The sequence below is a fragment of the Canis lupus genome, chromosome X (assembly GCF_048164855.1).
Source record: "Canis lupus baileyi chromosome X, mCanLup2.hap1, whole genome shotgun sequence".
In the NCBI taxonomy this organism is placed as follows: Eukaryota; Metazoa; Chordata; class Mammalia; order Carnivora; family Canidae; genus Canis; species Canis lupus.
In genome coordinates, this window is record NC_132876.1 from 33,279,516 (window position 1) to 33,297,777 (window position 18,262).

At 41.1% G+C, this 18,262-nt stretch overlaps 1 protein-coding gene across 6 annotated transcripts in view; it reads right to left on the bottom strand.

Annotated features, from left to right (window-relative positions):
- The window catches only part of DOCK11 (dedicator of cytokinesis 11), a 191,351-nt gene that overhangs the window by 121,700 nt on the left and 51,389 nt on the right, over positions 1-18,262 (bottom strand). For all 6 annotated transcript variants that reach the window (XR_012026524.1, XR_012026525.1, XM_072817119.1 and 3 more), the window contains exons 7-10: positions 4,563-4,697; positions 2,020-2,197; positions 1,541-1,620; positions 52-135 (exon numbers count right to left, since the gene is read on the bottom strand). Coding sequence is in view for 4 of the 6 variants with exons in the window: in XM_072817119.1 (XP_072673220.1) it covers positions 52-135; positions 1,541-1,620; positions 2,020-2,197; positions 4,563-4,697 (477 nt within the window). In the remaining 2 variants the exon portion in view is untranslated. The remainder of the gene's footprint in view (positions 1-51; positions 136-1,540; positions 1,621-2,019; positions 2,198-4,562; positions 4,698-18,262) is intronic.

Genomic DNA, 18,262 nt, shown 5'->3' on the forward strand with positions numbered 1-18,262 from the left:
TTTAAATAAGCAACAATTCTCTGGTTATTTAAAAAAATACATAATTAATACCTGGACCTCCGAATCAAAAGAAAAGAGATTCTGTCTTCCGTCTCCTCTACTGAGTTTGTTTAGCTGTTCAGTTTCTCTGCCATACTAAAATTAAAAATACACACACCAAACATTACTTCATTTTCTTCAAAGCAGTACTAAATAACATTTAAATATCTAGTTTGTGTGAGGCGCCTGGCTGGCTCAGTTGGTAGAACATGTGACTCTTGATCTCATGATCATGAGCTTGAGTCTCACCTTGGGTATAGAGATAACTTAGAAATAAAATATCTAGTCTGGGAAACTACCATCTGACAGATCTTCAAAAATATACTACTCCCATCTCCATTTACTTAAGATAGATTAAAAAAGCTTGCTGGGTGAGAATCACCATCACTATGACCTGTGATAAGCTATAGATCAGGTCCTTATACTTTCTGTGTGCCTCCCATAACATCAAGAATATTGTTCAACCCACAGTAGTACAAAAAAGGAATCCAAGAGATATGAATGCAAAAGAAAAAGAAATGACAAAACACTATCTCTTCCATAGCCAGGGTGCTAGCCATGGGATATTATATATAATTCTGATTCCATCACTTTAGGAAAAACATACTGGGCTGTACAGCCTGGAATGTCAAAGATTCAGAAAGGATACGTTAAAATCTACGAAATCATAGGAAAACCTAGATCAGGGGATCATAAGTATGTTCCTAAGATTTGGAAAACAACTGTAAAGTTTGAGGAGGGTAATTTTTTTTAAGAGAAAGATAAATTTAAAATAGAAAAAAAAATAAGATTAAATAAGTAAATAAAGCAGAAAAAAACTTCTAAGCTTGTGTAACTTAGTCTAGGAAGAGGAATAAAGTAAAAAATGTAAATAGGTTTAATGAAGATTTAAATGAATAAATGAGTCAAAATCTTCTATTATACAGTAAAATATGTAACCTATGCTAAGATAGGTATGATAATCGCCTCTACACTTTCTAAATTAGCTCATTTCAAACTCCAAAGAGCAGAGTAATTTACACGAATGATGTCTGATCACTAAAACCTATATCTGATGAAATTATGCATATACATATACATATGTATTTACATATAGACAGAATATGTGATTTTCATATGAAGTTAACATATGCAAATCATTAGATTGAATATCATGTTCCATCTGTATCAATAGCCTTTTGAATGAAGAATACTTATTTTATGAATGACATGAGGTAATTATACAGAATAAGAAGGAACATTAATAAAGTCACAAAAATCTAAAAGTACCTCCTGACATCCAGGAAAAAAAAAAAAAAAACAAGATTTTTCAAACTGTTACTCAGCCCTTATATAAGTTCAACTTTAGGATTGTAACTTTTCTCTTACAATCTCTACCTGTTTCACTAATTTGCTGTGGTTTTTAACTTAGAAATAACATTGCCAAATGGAATCCAGCATTAAAACTTTGCTAATCCTGCATTGTCTCAGTTGAAGGCAAGTTGCCATAAAAAAGATGTACCTTCATCAATTCCGGATGCATGCTCCTTTCCAAACTGGCCATGATATTCTCGGCTTTTCCTTGGCTGCTAGTTTCATCTTCTGCAAATTCATTAAAAGCAGATGTTCCAAACCATGCAGACCATTACTAATCACCTAAGAAGAATATCCTAACTACCTCTCCCACCCCATCCTCTCCTACTAGATTTACTGCAAAGAATTTTGATTATGAAAGCACAAGGAAAACTTTAATGGACTTTTGACAATCTGCCATGAATTCCCTATCCATTTTAGTCTGGTTATATTTCATGTGTCAGAACCCAGGCAGCATCAACTCTCAAAAAAAAAAAAAAAAAACTATCAACCTCCATAGTTACTTTTAATGAGGAAGTAGGTCAACCTTCAAGATTAAGAGTTCTGTACTCACCCTACACAAAGGACATTCCCATGGATTAAAGATAAGAGCTTTACCTTGATAATGAATCATTTAAAAATTCTGACCTTGTGTTGTTTCTACTGTCTCCTTTTTCTCTTGCACGAAACTGTCAGTATTGATCTGAATAATCTTTTTCAAAGTTAACAACCATTCCTCCATTTCCTGCTCAGTTTCAGCAGCCAGATAATGGCTATACTTATCTAACATCTTGAGTTCAAAGGCATGACGGCGCATTTTGGGGCACTAGAGAAAAAAAAAGCATGTGTTCAGTTAGTTTAGCCTTTCAAGATTAGATTTCATTAGTTTATTTATTTTTACCTGAGCTTAGCACATATGTATGTCAATACTGTCATGGAAGAAATGCTTCTTTCAATAAGAAATAGAAACTCCCAGACAATGAATGACCATGCTGAACGTATCTTTTTTATTCTCCTCAAAACTGAGCCCATGGTACATGCACAGAGTTGGCATGAGGTACTACTTGTTGACCAAGTATTACCATGTAATGCGTTTTCCCATCCTCCACCCCCAGAGAATCCAACTACCACCGTAAAAATAAGCAAATGTTTGTAACTATTTCCACCATGCTTCAAGTTTTTCTTGCATATTTATAGATTTTCAAAATCAGTCCTGGAAAACAAACTCAAATGGGATTTGAAATAAACCTGGTGCTTGTTTCACATCACACCGTAATAGTCGCAACTGATACCTAATTCGTAGTACTGTGCATAATATGAAGTGCATCCGCATAGCATACAAGCCTAGAGTTGGTTCACATTACACGGTGCCTCTCAGTAAAAAAATAGGGAAATGCCCTATGCTGAACACTAGCACATAAGGAAAACAAAAGCCGCCTCCTTTCCTCAAATGTGATGACACCTTCTTTGTACTACCGCTTTCTCTGTCGTGATAAAAGAAATGACACACTCTCCACTCTCCCAAATACCTCAGCATTAATTTCAAGAAAGGCTCGTGAATCCACAATTTCCCACTACATGGCCATCATTCAAGAAGGAACCAAGAAAAGTTCCTCCTTCTCATCTTCAAAGTATAGTAAAGGATGAAATTATACGGCTGTACCAAGTCCTCAAGATTTATGTATTTGAAAATATTTGGGAGTGGGAAACCCTAAATAAATGGAGAAAGCAGAGGCTGGGAACACGAGAAAGGAAGGGCAATCTGGACTAGAGCTAATTGAGAAATGCTAGGAATTGTGTGCCTTCTTTCTTCTATAAGATAAGTGTTTATATATTTTTTATTTATTTATATTTTTACATATGTATTTATATGTTATGTATAAATTTAATTTTGTATATATGTAATATATTACATATATTTATTATATTTTTATATTAAATGTATATTACATATGTTAATATATATTAAATATATTTATAGAATATGTATTTTTATATTACACATATATATGAAGGCACTCTTTTGTTCACATAGATCTTTATATTTTTAAGTGTTTTTTAATTTGATCTGCATGACAATCTTATTTGAGTGGGATAAATAATAAATGGGATTCGGTGGAATTAACAGTAAGATTCAGGTAGGATGAGGGCACTGAGCCAGCACCGTCCACCTCCCCGTCAGCTGAATGCTCCTTAAAGTCAGCCATGCCACCTGGCTCTGTAGTAATGGCTCCATCTCTTAGCCAGTTGACTTCCTGTTTAGATCCCCTCTCTGCTCTGCATCTCACTGCATTGCATCTCCGTCCACGCTCCCTCAGTAACTCACATCAGCAAGCATCTGTTAAGAGTCGACTGTGTGCACAACACTGCTAACTATTACAGGGGACATGGACATGAGTAAGACATGGTCCCTATAATCCCCAAAGGAATATGCAGAATTAAGCACAAATTAGAGTATGATTTCAGTTCTAGGACAGAGGCAAAAGCAAAGTGGTGCACAGGGAAAGGGGAGCTTCATTGCACATGGTGGGCTTGAGGGTGAGGAAAGAAAAACATTTCATGGTAGAAGAGCCATTTGAACAGAGTCTTGAAAGATAAGGCTCAAAGAGGAACAGACGAGGAAAGTGTACGCCAAGCAGAGAGACAAGTGGAAGAGAGGCAAATATCTGTGGAGTGTCTAGAGCACACACCGTTTATGGGGTGCCCGGGGCAGGAGGGTAGAAAGTAGGGCAAGGCCAAATCACCGTGACCTGTGAGGTCATGGTAAGAGCTGTGGCTCTCCCTCTGCAAGATAATCAATCAAGAGCCAAAAACTTTAAGTTAGACAAGTGAAGGACATCATCTCTGTCCTAGGAGGATGGATTACCGCAAGACAACAAATCAGAGGGCAGGAAGGCAAGACTAGGCGAGAGAGAAGGAAAGGGAGAGCCAGAGGAAGGGTAGTGGGAGTGGAAAGAAGGTAAGTGATCAAGAAGTACTTTGGAGCCAGACTCCAAAAGGGCCTGGGTAAACACCTGAATTCTCATGCAGAGCGAGAACAGGGCACTGAAGAGGATTCTGATGTTCCTGATACAAAAGGTTTTGGTGGATGGAGATGCCATTGACCAACACGGAAAAATGCAGAGGTTCTTAACGGTTGATCAATAACCCTCTTCCAAAAAGAGAAGAAAAGGTGACTTCTATAGCCCTACCTGAACAACGTCAATGCAGGCGTCCAAGTAAATGCAACCTTTAGATTCTTTTGAGTTTTTCTCATCTTTATAGGAGTTGAGAATATATGAACCATCAGGAAGCTGAGTCAAGTAAAAATACCGTCTCTTGAATACCTAGAGAGGGAAGACCAGCAGTTATATATTTGTTACATACATAATTTGAACATTTGAACAGTGTCTTTGAATTAAAAAACCTTGAAAAGTTTGCCACAGCCGTTATATCTGGACAATCTTCACACAACTCTGAGAAGTCATTAGGAGCTTCACTTTTTTAAGATGAAAAATTTGAAGTCAAGTGATTTCCTCTCAGCTAATCTAGAGAAGATGACTTTTGAACCCTTTGAGGTTTATAAAGCATTTTTGTATGTGAATCACTGTCCGTTTCACCATAGTGTCCTTTTTCCATTAATTTTTTTAAATTTCTTTTTATTGGAGTTCAATTTGCCAACATATAGCATAACACCCAGTGCCTTTTTCCATTTAACTGCAAAATCAGGGATCCCTGGGTGGCGCAGCGGTTTGGCGCCTGCCTTTGGCCCAGGGCGCGATCCTGGAGACCCGGGATCGAATCCCACGTCGGGCTCCCGGTGCATGGGGCCTGCTTCTCGCTCTGCCTGTGTCTCTGCCCCTCTCTCTCTCTCTCTGATGACTATCATAAATACATAAAAATTAAAAAAAAAAAAAAACCTTAACTGCAAAATCATGACTGGATTCCTTTAAGAGTTTTTAACTGTATTTATTTGACACAGAGAGAAAGCACAAGCAGGGAAGCAGCAAGCAGAGGGAGAGGGAGAAGTAGGCTCCCCGCTGAGCAGGGAGCCCCATGCAGGGCTTGATCTCAGGACCTTGGGATCATGACCTGAGCTGAAGGCAGTGACTTCACCAACTGAGCCACCCAGGCACCCATCATGACTGGATTCTTATCGTTTCATTCCCATTCCCACGACTTCAAGTATAAATAGAAAAATGTTTTAAAATTTTGAAAAAAAAACTACACAGCTAAAGTTAAATAAAAATACAAAATATATATACATACTCATACCCCCCATCATATATATTCACTTCACCTACACACCTCACTACACTCACTTATGCTGTTCCATGTCTCCACTTCTGAAAGTCCAGCTAATAACATACTCACATGACAACACCCAGAGTCACTGATTTCCTCCCAGTTGTTACTGGGGGCCCTGAATGCTGAAATTTTAGTCATGAGCCCCCTGGGATTGTGACATCCATTTGAAATTAGGCATTCACAACAGTTAAGGAGGAACCTGTTGCTACAACTCACAGCAAAACCCACAAGAAAGGGGAAAAGGAGGAAGACAGTGGACTTCGTTCATGCTGCCCTTCTAGGCTCCCCTAAAAAGTCTTAGATCTGATCAAAGAGGTTAAACAGGGGATCTGGAGCTCTCTGATGAGTCTATGCTGCTTCTAATAAGCCAAAGACTGAGTCACCTGGATGGCTCAGGGGGTTAAGTGTCTGCCTTCAATTCAGGTCATAATCTCAGGGTCCTGGGACTGAGCCCCAAGTCAGGCTCCCTGCTTGGCAGGGAGTCTGCTTCTCCCTCTGCCATTCCCTCTCCCCTGCTCATGCTCTCTCTCTCTCAAATAAATAAATAAAATCTTTTAAAAAAATAAGCTACAGACTGCAGACTGTGTCGAGCATCTGTTATAGTAAAATTCCCCCAGATGATGGATCTAAAATCGTTTCAGGGTGGGAATGGAAAGGGACTAGGACATAGGCTCTGGGTGATGACTGAGGAAGTGCTTTCCTACGCTTCTTATCTTACAGAAGTTGGCTTTAAGATTTAAGCTTGCCACTTTCAATCACCCATCTGATTATCCAGTATGATGTCGGACTATTTTAAGAACTTTAATTATGGAAAGAGTATTATTTGGCAAGCTCATTCTTGAATATGACTTAATTTCTGGCAAAGTACCTGAAATATCAACAATCTATTTTTCCATAGCATGAATAAGCAAAATAATATACGTGTTAAGGAGCATTTCTTTTTAGGAAAACCAGGAAAGACAAATAATATGCTTGTAGTTATTTTTGACTTGCTTCAATATCACAGATTTTGCAACAAATGACAAAAATATACCAGTGTGAGGAACACCTTAACAGGTCAGACTGGTAAATGCTATGGCTGCTATTTCAGGGAGCGGGTGGGTTTGTATAGTATCAACAGAAAGGAGTCCAAATAGAAAATATCACTTTGTTTTGCAATGTCAACCAAGCAAATATTACTACAAAGGTATAGAAAGTGTGTGTGTGTGTATCATCTCACATTACGAGAATATAGACTCCTCATTATTTGATTCACCCACATTTAAGTTTACTGGAACTATAACTGAAGAAATCGAGATTTACACAACAAGGAAAATGTTAATCAAAGTGGGGATTATATACACACACAAACACAAAAATACATACACACAGTTGACTCCTGAATGACATGGGTTTAAATTGCACAGGTCCACTTACATGCGGATTTTTTTTAAAAAATCCATTATAATACTACAAACGTATTTTCTTTCTTATGGCTCTTTTTTAAAAGATTTTATTTATTTAGGGCACCTGGGTGGCTCAGCTGGTTAAGCATCTGTCTTCAGCTCAGGTCATGATCCCAGGGTCCTGGGATCAAGACCTGCATCAGGCTCCATGCTCAGAAGGTAGCCTGTTTCTCCCTCTCCCTCTGCCTGCCACTCCCCCTGCTTGTGCTCTCGCTCCCTCATTCTCTGTCAAATAAATAAATACATAAAATATTTTTAAAAGAGAGAGAGAGAGCATTGGTGGGGTGAGGGGATGGAGAAGCAGAGGGAGAGGTAGAAGTAGACTCCCCGCTGAGCAAGGAGCCCAAGAATGGGTTCCATCCCAGGCCCCTGGGATCTTGACCTGAGCAGAAGGCAGATGCCTAACTGACTGAGCCACCCAGGCACCCCACATTTTGACTTTCATAATAACATTTTTTTCTCTAGCTTACTTTATTGTAAGGATACAGTATATCATACATACAACATACAAAATATGTTAGTTGACTGCTTCTGTTATCTGTAAGACTTACGGTCAATAGGTTCTTAGTCATTAAGGTTTGGGGGAATCAAAACTTATATATGGATTTTCAACTGCGCACAGGGGTCAGCGCCCCTAAACACCCACAATGTTCAAAGGTCAACCGTATATGTTTGCTTGTTTTCCTGACACTGGTTCACATGTTATTTAAATGATGGGACCAGGTGACCTAAAATTACATACTGTGCCCAAATGAACAGAACACTCCTTTTTGAAAGTTATTACGGTATGGCAAAAATTAAGATACATTTTCCAGGCAAAAGTTACAACTCATTAGAATCTGACCAGTGACCAAACCTAAAATAAAAGTAGGATCTACTTGCAGAGGCCACAGCCAGCAACAAAGAGAGTGGCAGAAGAACGGAAAACACAGAGCAAAACATTTGTGGCACAGAGTCAAATTCGAGCCTGTGAGATTTTTTTCATGTACAGCTGCCTCACCAAGCAGAGATGTTTTGTGGCAGCCGCCACTTCCAATATTAGCAAAGCACATCATTACAATAGAGAGGGAAAGGGATCTGAAATTACAGTAAATCACTTCCTGTAACATTGCAATTATGTCTAAATGGAACACTGAGGTGGGTAGCTCATGAATGTGGGGAGAAAGCAGATGCCTAAAAGTCATCTGATCTGGATTCTTGTCCAGCCCTCCTGCCCACCAGCAGTGAAGCTGTCCTCAAGACTCTGCTTCTCTGTGTCCACACTTGTAAAAGGGGATCAGGCCAGATGATCTGTAAGACCATTCTTTCCACGATCTACAAATAATTTTACAGCAATTGAACAAATGACACAGCAGCCTTCTTCCTAGGCTAGGGGCCACTCTCCCCAAGCCATTTCCTACAGGCTTGAAACACAATTTGTACAGTTAAGGACTTTTAGGTCATTTCTATAGAAATCAGAGTCTGCCCCAACAACAGATCTGTAAGATCTAGAAGATCTCTTCTCATTCCCATAGTCCAGGATACACATTGGGCTTCACTTTCTGGGAAGCTGTTAAAATAATGAACGTATAGAACAATGGCAATGACTCTGAATCATACCTCACATCTTAAACGCCTCAAGTCCTTTGTAACTAACAGGTAACTCTGCTAATGTCACTGGAGATAAACATCATTATCCACATTTTAACTTAACCAAGAGCTCACTCAAGTTCACAGAGGCAAGTCAAGGAGGGAACTAGAATCAGGACCCGATGAGGATAACAAAGAGAATCTTGCCCAAACTTGCCAACAGCTTCCCATCTAAAACCATAAATCCCCATCATAGCCTAGGATGCTGTGCATGTTCTGGCCTCAGCTTACCTCCTGGACTGTATTTCGAATCATGCTAATCCAGCTACGCAGGCTCACCTGCTGCTTCTCAAACACCCCCAAGCAAGCGCCTTCCAGTCTTTGCACTTTCTGCTTCCTTGGCCTGGAATGCTCTTCCTCCAAAGACTTACTGCTTTCAACTCTTTGCTGAAATCTCACCTCCTCTGAGAGGCCTTCTATGACTACTTGACCTCTACCACAGCTCACTATTTTATCTTTTTCATATAGTGATCATTATCCAAATAAAATTTGTCTATTTATCTGCTGTCCATCCCTTTAGGACTATGACAGTCCATGTATCATCCACTGCTATATCCCCAGTACATAACAACAGTGCCCAGACTCAGTAAAATTTTGCAAAATAAATGATGAAGGAATGAATAATTCATTCTTCAGTACAGATTCTCCACTGGTTTCATCCAATAGAATGGTATTTCTTTGTAATGTCCATATCCTTCTTCCTCGTCTTTATTAATTTTCCTAGATAATGGACACAGCTGAAAATTCCCCTACCTTACACAATGAGAAGCATGGATCCTGATGAGTGGCCCACTCAGACCACCCAGAAGAATAAAACTGAGAGGGAGCCAAAGGAGGTAATTCTCTGGCTCAGGTCTTGCCAAGTCCCCTTAAAACCCTGAGTTGTTTGGATGACAACCTTTTAAACATTTACCACATGGCCCTTTCTGGAGCAAGAACAAAGGCTTTCTGTCACTCCATTGAATCCAAGTTAGAAGGTAGGAAAGCCTGAGCACCAAGTATCCTCAAATTAGGAGAGCCTTTTATCATTGGATATAACAAATCTCCAGAGTGTTCACCTATGTGTGTTACCTAGCAGGTAAGTGTTCACCGCTAAAGTACATGAAAGAATGCTCTGCAGGATTTAGCAAAAGTAGTCAGGCAAAGTAGGTGGGCCAGGAGCAATGTAGGCATAGGGGCAGGAGAAACTCACTTGACTCGTGTTTCAGAACAGAAAACAAGAGGGGGCAAGGAAAAGGAGAAAGTAGGAGACCAGGAGACACACTGGGTCTGAGAGTTGTTCTAAGCAAAGATGACAGAAATAATAGAGCAGGAAACCTCAGGATTTATCAGAAAACCAAGTTATAATTATACCAGAATGTCAAGAACGTTATCCTGCTGAAGAACCCCTACCAGTACATTGGCAACCTACTATATCACTCACCTCTTTCCACCATATCTTTTTACAGTCCTACCAAGTTTTACTATATCATGTAGGTCTACACTCCGGTAAACTGGTTAAAAATCAATAGCTTTTTTTTTTTTTTTTGAGAGACAGACAGAGACAGAGAGCATAAGCATGGAGGGGGGAGGATGCAGGGGGAGAGGGAGAGAGAGAATCCTAAGCCAGCTCCATGCCCAGTGCAAAGCTCTATGTGGGGAGCCCGATGTAGAGCTCGATCTCCCTGAGATCATGACCTGAGCCAAAACCCAGAATTGGATGCTTAACTGAGCCCCCTGGGCACCCCTCAAATAGCTTTTCTTAAATAACTCCACCATATCTGGGCACTGGAGACTTTTTAATTATTTAGTTGGAAGCAAAATCTAGAAGGAAAGGTCTACAATCCGTGCTTCTCATTATGACAGGCTATTTTATCGGCTTTATTTCAGCATGTCATGGTCCTGCTCAAATTTTCAATGACCCTCAATTACCCACATGGCAGGGCTCACATGACTGATCCCACATTCGAGGTGCTCCCGCAATCCTACTAATAATATAAAATAATACAAATAACTGGCATCTGTGGCGTGGTTACTACCGTACAGTCTCTGGCTAAGTGCTTTCCTCATACTATATCATTTAATCTTCATAATTAGCTCTTATGATGATTACTATTATCATCTCCATGTTACAAAGGAGAAGCTGAGGTGCAGGAAGATACCAATGGACCAAATCAAATTTATCCTCCCATGACTACTCAACTTCATCTAACATACCTGATGCCCCGTTCATACTGCCTGCAACACTCACCTCCTGATTTTCTCTCTTTGAAGCCCCACCTCCTTCAAGAAGCCTCTCTGACCTCATATCACAGTGACCTGGACTCATACAGCACTTAGTCCCTGTACTATCTTTAAACAGTATACTATTTTTTTTAAGTAAACTGTATGCCCAACATGGGGCTTGAACTCATGGCCACACAATGAAGAGTCACACACTCAACCAATTCAGCCAGCAGGCACACACAGGGATGGCACATCCCTAAACCATTTTCATTTTGTGTCTCATCTCCCCAGATAGGTTTTAAGTTCTGCATGTGAAACTTCTCCCTACCCTTTGCAATACTAACACCTTGAATTAAGAAGATACTCAATACATATTTGGTGATGAATTCATTGATTCCTCATAGTGTCTGGAACATAAGCAGCCCCTAATAAATGGGTTTTTTAAAGATTTTATTTATTCATGAGAGACAGAGAGAGAGGCAGAGGGAGAAGCAGGCTCCATGCAGGAAGCCCGATGTGGGACTCAATCCTGGGACTCCGGGATCACGCCCCGAGTCAAAGGCAGATGCTCAACCACTGAGCCACTCAGGTGTCCCCCTAATAAATAGTTTTAAGCAGCCACCAATGAATGAGGAAAAACTAAACATAAAAAACAAATTAGGGGCGCCTGGGTGGCTCAGTCAGTTAAGTGTCCAACTCTTGATCTCAGCTCAGGTCTTGATCTCAGGGTTGTGAGTTCAAGCCCTATGTCGGGCTCCATGCTGAGCATGGGGGCTACTTAAAAAACAACAACAACAAACAATAAAAAAACAAAAACAAAAAACAAATTAGTGAGAAATCACTATACTCTTGTTTGTTAGCTGGGAGAGACAGTCTGGCAGACTTGAGAACACAATGCACTAACCTATAAAAAATGTTTAAAATTTTTCTCTTCCTTTTGTTCCAGTAAACATAGTGGCCTTGGACTCCCCAGCAATTACCTTAATATCATATGTGCTTTCCTAGGTGAAATTCCTTGATTTGTTGTTCTCCCAACACAGAAGGGAAAAAAACTCTCCCATAACAGTCAAAGAATAAGTGAGGACTTTTTGACTCTGGATATATAACAAATGGCTCTCTTTTGTGCAAACAAAAAGGGGAGGGGGCAGCAGAAGTGAGTCATACATCAAGCAGTTGAACTTACAACCCCGATAACATACCAAGACACTTCAACATTTAATTGCTGGGAAGGGGGAGGAGGAAACGAGAGGAATGTGACCAAATTGAGCCAAGAAGAGGCAGGCATAAAGGTGTGTGTCCCAGGGCTTGGCCAAGAATCTGCAACAGACTTTTTTTTTTTTTTTTCATGGAAAACCCACCCTCAAGATCAGACTCCTCCTTATTCCATAGATCATTATATCCCTTAGGAAAAATAGCTCTAAACACCAGGGGAGGGTCCAATCCTACATCCTAGCTATCTAGTCCACATTCAATTCCTACATGGATATGGAAAGGAGTGGAAAAAAGCAGATGTTTCCAGCAGCTATATGAGAGAGAATGTAAATGAACAGGCCTCTGTCAAGATTGGCATTTCTGTCTAAGGGATCATTTATTCTCTAGGGAGATTTTAAACTGTTCTCCAAAACTTTTCCGGGAATTGCAGAGTGATGATGGGGTGTGTTCTCATTAACTAGAATATACAAATTGAGGAAATTAATCACCTATGACAAGGCTTGTCTTGTTTTAACATGAACACCAAGAACAAAGCAAATTATAAGCTCCAAGTAAAAGAGTCACTGCTCACAGACAACTGACAGAGCTTTTGCAAGAGCTGCATGACACCAACATCCCCCTCGGTGAAAGGAAGCGATTGGGCACCGAGAACTGTGGCGTGGGCAGGAATGCACATCATTATCAGCTTTCCTGTAGCCTGGGTTCCTCACGACATATTTCCCAGCCAACAATGGAGAGGCTCAGCCAGCATTTTTGGGAAAATCATGACAATGGCAGAAAATGATACAGACTATCTCTTAACAACTGACCGGAGCTGGTGGAGAGGTGTATATGGGGGAAAATGCAAATTTTTATTCCATAAATATGGGATCTGGTAGTCTTCCCACACGAAGAAATCATCTTAGCTCCTTCACCAGCCCCTTTTCCGTACAGCCCATCACTATCAACTTGAATGTTCTTGCAAAACTGTCTGGCAGCTAGCTAGGGAGGATTAGCTTTCTAAAGCAGCCTATATATGAATTACTGTGGCTACATTATTTATGTCACATTACAGATCATGTGGTTGCTTTCTCAAAAGACCTTATAAAGTAGGAGTCTTCTGATTCCCTTCTTTCTGTTGGACTTGGCTCAGTGTTTTCTAATCCTCTGTCCTTTGCTTTTTTTCTTCTCACCTTTCTCCCATGACTCCATTTCTCCCTTCCTTACCATTAGAATCCCTTATTTCTGACAGTCAAAGAATCCAGGAGAAGGACCCAGCCTTGTTTATAACAACAGTTAAGGGACCCCTGGGTGGCTCAGTCAGTTGGGCATCTGCCTTCAGCTCAGGTCATGATCCTGGGATGGGGGGGTGGTCCAGGGATCGAGCCTCTTGCTGGTCTCCCTGCTCAGCAGGGAGTCTGTTTCTCCCTCTCCCCTGCCCCTTCCCCTTCTCCTTCTCTCTAGCTCACTCTCTCTCAAATAAATAAATAACATCTTTAAATAAAAGACAGTTCAGTTGCTATCCAACATTTCAAATTTTCCAAAGGACTGATCCTATGTAATTTTTTCAATCCAGATGTCCATAAGTGAATAAAGACCCTGAAATTTACACCCCACTCTAAGAGGTACCTAGCTACCCTACTTTGATCCCTGTCAACCCCAGTGGGACCTGCAGGCCAATGTCAAGCCATAGCACACCAAGGAGACACAGATAAAATAGAAGGGAAGGCACACGGCTCCCATAGGCTGTTATTTGCTAATGAGTCATGATTAATACCGAGATCCTTCTGTTGTAGCTTCCTGGTGAGTCTACTGTGAGCTTGAGGGGCTATCAAAGCTTGAATTTTCTGACAGAAAAGGTTTTGCTCTCAATTCTGCAAGCTCTAGGCCTGTAGTGCTTACTGTTAAAGCTGCCAAAGCTCCTAACCAGCACTGACTGGGCATCCTAGCAGGCAGGAGATTCCAGAGGTACCAATGGTGAGACTGCCAACACTATCAGGAAAATGAATCAGATAATAGCATGCCCGACTCCTCTTCCTGTTTGCTTATGAGGCTCATTAATACTCTTCACTTCAAAGGCTAACATGATAGAAACAAACATGGGGCACCTAGGTGGCTCAATGGTTGAGTGTCTGCCTTTGGCTCAGGGTGTGATCCCGGGGTCCTGGGATCGAGTCCTGCATCAGGCTCCCTGCAGGAGCCTGTGTCTCTGCCTCTCTCTCTGTGTCTCTCATGAATAAATAAAATCTTTAAAAAAAAACAAAAAGAAAGAAACACATAAGCGATTCTCCTCTCAGAATGGTCTCATGAACCGTCAGCCCTTCGCCAGCTCTCCAAGAGCTGGGTCAGCTGCTCACCTCACCTTTATTTTTTTTTAATTTTTTTAATTTATTTATGATAGTCACACAGAGAGAGAGAGAGAGAGGCAGAGACACAGGCAGAGGGAGAAGCAGGCTCCATGCACCAGGAGCCCAACGTGGGATTCGATCCCGGGTCTCCAGGATCGCGCCCTGGGCTAAAGGCAGGCGCCAAACCGCTGTACCACCCAGGGATCCCTCACCTCACCTTTAGATTTAGACTCTCTCCTATGGCTGCATCAGTTCCAGGCCTGCAGGAGGAAGAATATGTATGATCTGCCACCTAAGGGTGCAAGCCTGAGTCCCCCAGTGCGCCACAGTTCATAGGCCTGCACCCACTAAGGCCCTCGATCCAAGTTCCAGGCTGGGCCATTACTGCTACCCACACCCAACACGCTCCCCTGCCATGCCCCTTCTCCATATGTTCACACGCCCTCTGTTTACACAGAGATGGCACAGTGAACACTGCAGCTTTCAACCAACTTCCACCATGCTGAACTAAATAATAGGTAAAACACAATTCCTACAGGACAAAAATGTATATATCTTGGCAAAACCCCTCAGACACCTTGAAATGTGTCTGGCTGAACCTTCTTCCTCTCATGCCCATTCTAGCTGTGATTAGTCCTGAAATATAATACTACTGCTCTATCATAGGAAGTAAAATCGGAAGAGTGTAGGATGCAGCTTCCTCTCTCAGAAATGCAAACTGGAGAGCCATAATCCCTAATGGAGGATGGCTAGAGGATAAATGAAATCCAGGACCAGGCACAATTCCCAAATCTCATTATGGGCGATGTCACATTATTCCCTATTTGGTGTGTTTTTTTTTTTCAAGAGTTGCGTATCATATATGATCACTTTGATTTATTCTTCCTTTCCCTTTCTTTGCCTACTGTTCAGAAGTTCTACAAAGAAGCGTTTTCATGCTATTTGAATTATATCGAAAGAAGAAAAGAAAGAAAAGAAAAGAAAAGAAAAGAAAAGAAAAGAAAAGAAAAGAAAAGAAACCAAAACATGAACAGCTAGGGATGAAAAGAGGCAACGCAAAGAGCCTAGCTCAGCAGCAGCAGAGTGACAATTAGCTGGAGCCAGGCAGCAGCTGTCCCCTTCAGCCAGGCCATGTGGTCACCAAGTTGCCTCAGACCCCACCAACCACTCCATGAATCTATAGCTCCTGCCTGGGCCCCCGTTGAGTGATGAAGTTTGCAACCTTGGGGACAGACAATGCCTAAGCTAAACAGTTAATCTTTGACTACTTGACTGAATTCGTTTTCTACAGTCATTGGAACAAATTACCATAAACTTACTGGCTTAAAACAAAATGTACCATCTCACGGTTTCTCCAGATCAGAAGTCCAACGTGGGTCCCCTGGGCTAAAATCCAGGGTGTAAAAAAAATAAAATAAAATAAAATCCAGGGTGTAGCAGAGCTGTGTTCCTTTCTAGAATCTCTAGAAGAGAAGCCATTTCCTTGTCTTTTCCCGCTTCCAGAGGCTGCCTGCATTTCCGGGCCAGTGGCTCCTTCTGCTGCCTTCCTCAAAGCCGGCAACTGAAGCATCTCTCCCTGGCCCTGCTCCAGCCCTCCCTCCTCCTTCCCGGACTCTCCTCCTCTGCCCCTTTCTCCCATTTACAAGGACCCTGTGACGACACTGAGCCCAGCTGGATAATCCAGGCTACTCTCCCAGCGTGCTGATTAGCAATCTTAACTCTTCTTTGCCATGCAAGGAATCATTTAGTTTCTGGGGGTGAGGACGCAGCCATCTTTGAGGGGCCATTATTCTGCCCACTGCATCGACCAGTCTGTTTCACAAATTATGGAGGCAAATTAAAAGCATGTACTTTTTTTTTTTAAAGCATGTACTTTTTTAAAAGATTTTATTTACTTATTCATGAGAGACTCCCAGAGAGAGAGAGGCAGAGACACAGGCAGAGGGAGAAGCAGGCTCCATGCAGGAAGCCCAACAACATGGAACTCGATCCCGGGTCCCCAGTATCACGCCCTGAGCTGAAGCAGACGCTCAACTGCTCAACCGCTGAGCCACCCGGGCATCCCAAAAGCATGTACCTTTTACAGGCAGCTGCATTTTGATTTATAATGTATATGGGCTCCAAAAAAGTTGTATTTGTAAGGCAAATTCTACTTTATAGGCATTAGGGTAATTCACTATGGAAAAGAATCCCCTGGTGAATTGTTTTGTAAAGACCTTAATTCCCCAATGTCTTGTGGTAGGCATCCAGATCTCCATACATTATGTTAATGTTGGGCCACAGCATCAGTATGGATAAAATACTTCAATATTTTGAGGATGCTAGGAGTGGACTCAAAGCCATAGTACCACTTTCTGGCAATCCACACAGAATTAGTCTTCGCACATGCGTTTCTGAACCTGACAATTCTGATAGGAAACTTATAATAAAGACTCGAGTCTCCCTCACTCGGCTAGTCAGCACTAATGGCCTGCTGGTGAAGAGTACTGGCTCGGGCATCAGCCTGCCTACGTTCAAATCCCATTTCTGACTTCGGGGCTGAGTGACCTTGGGTTAACCATTAAGTTTCTTTGTGCCTCACCTTCCATGTCTGTAAATGAAGAATAAAAATAGGACCCCTCTATCATAGGGCTGCCACAAGGACTAAAGGAGATACCAAATAAAAAAATACTCAGTATGGTGTCTGGCACATATTAAGTCTTTAACAAATCAATTCATGGCCGTGTGCTAAGGCCCATGGTTAGGTACAGGAGACATGCAAGAAGCATCCTCCAACTTGGATTCATTATTTTCAGGATTTGAAAATGAAAGTGAGAACCGGACATAGTCACTAAATAGAAAGCAGCAGGCAAAATATTAAATTAAGATAAAACTGGAGTGTTCTCTTGGTAGACACCCATGGTTTCTGCTTGCAGGCTCCCTGAAAGACAGAATGACCTTCAATACTTAATGGAAGTGTGAATCATCCTTGGAAAGCCACATGATCTTATATTGAGTATCTGAAAGAACAGTTATATTTGGTATGAGAATATTTTGCTTTTCTGCTCGGAATCTTCAAGTAGCTTTTTAGTTTCACCTTTGAATTGTAATGGCTCTTCGCAGTCTCTGGAACAAAAGTCAACTTCATGCCCAAGGCATATGAGACACTGCACAATTTTCTCCCTCTCTCTGTTTCCACCTTTATCTCCTACAAACCCCATACACAAACCCACTATGTTGGCCAAACTACAAATTCTGTAATTCTCTGACAGCACTAAGGTACTGCTTTGTATAGTAGTAAATTTGGTATGTCTCTTATCCAGTCTGGAGATGAAACCACTGAAAGCCAGGGACCTGGCTTCTTCGACATCCACAGATTGCCCCAGTGACCAGCATGTAATAGGCACCTAATTAATATTTGTTAAATAAATGGATTACCCTCTCCTTCTATTCATTACATTCATTTCCCCATAAGAACCTGTAATGCCCTTTTGTTTCAATGCCATTCTCCTCATTCAACTGACAGCCTCCTTTTTGAACGTTTTTAAAATTTTTAATTGAAGTATATTTGAATGACAGCCCCCTTTTTAAACTTCCTGATTCAGAAAAATTATGTTTCTTTAAAAAGTTACACTTCTCAATTTATCCTGAGGTTGCAGATTTTTTAAATCCTATACATCTGTGAAAATCCTGTTAATAAGGATTTTTTTTTGGCTAGGACTCACTGTAAATTTTTTTAAGATTATTTATTTATTTATTTATTTGAGGGAGAGAGAGGGAATGAGTGGGGGTGGGGCGCAGAGGGAG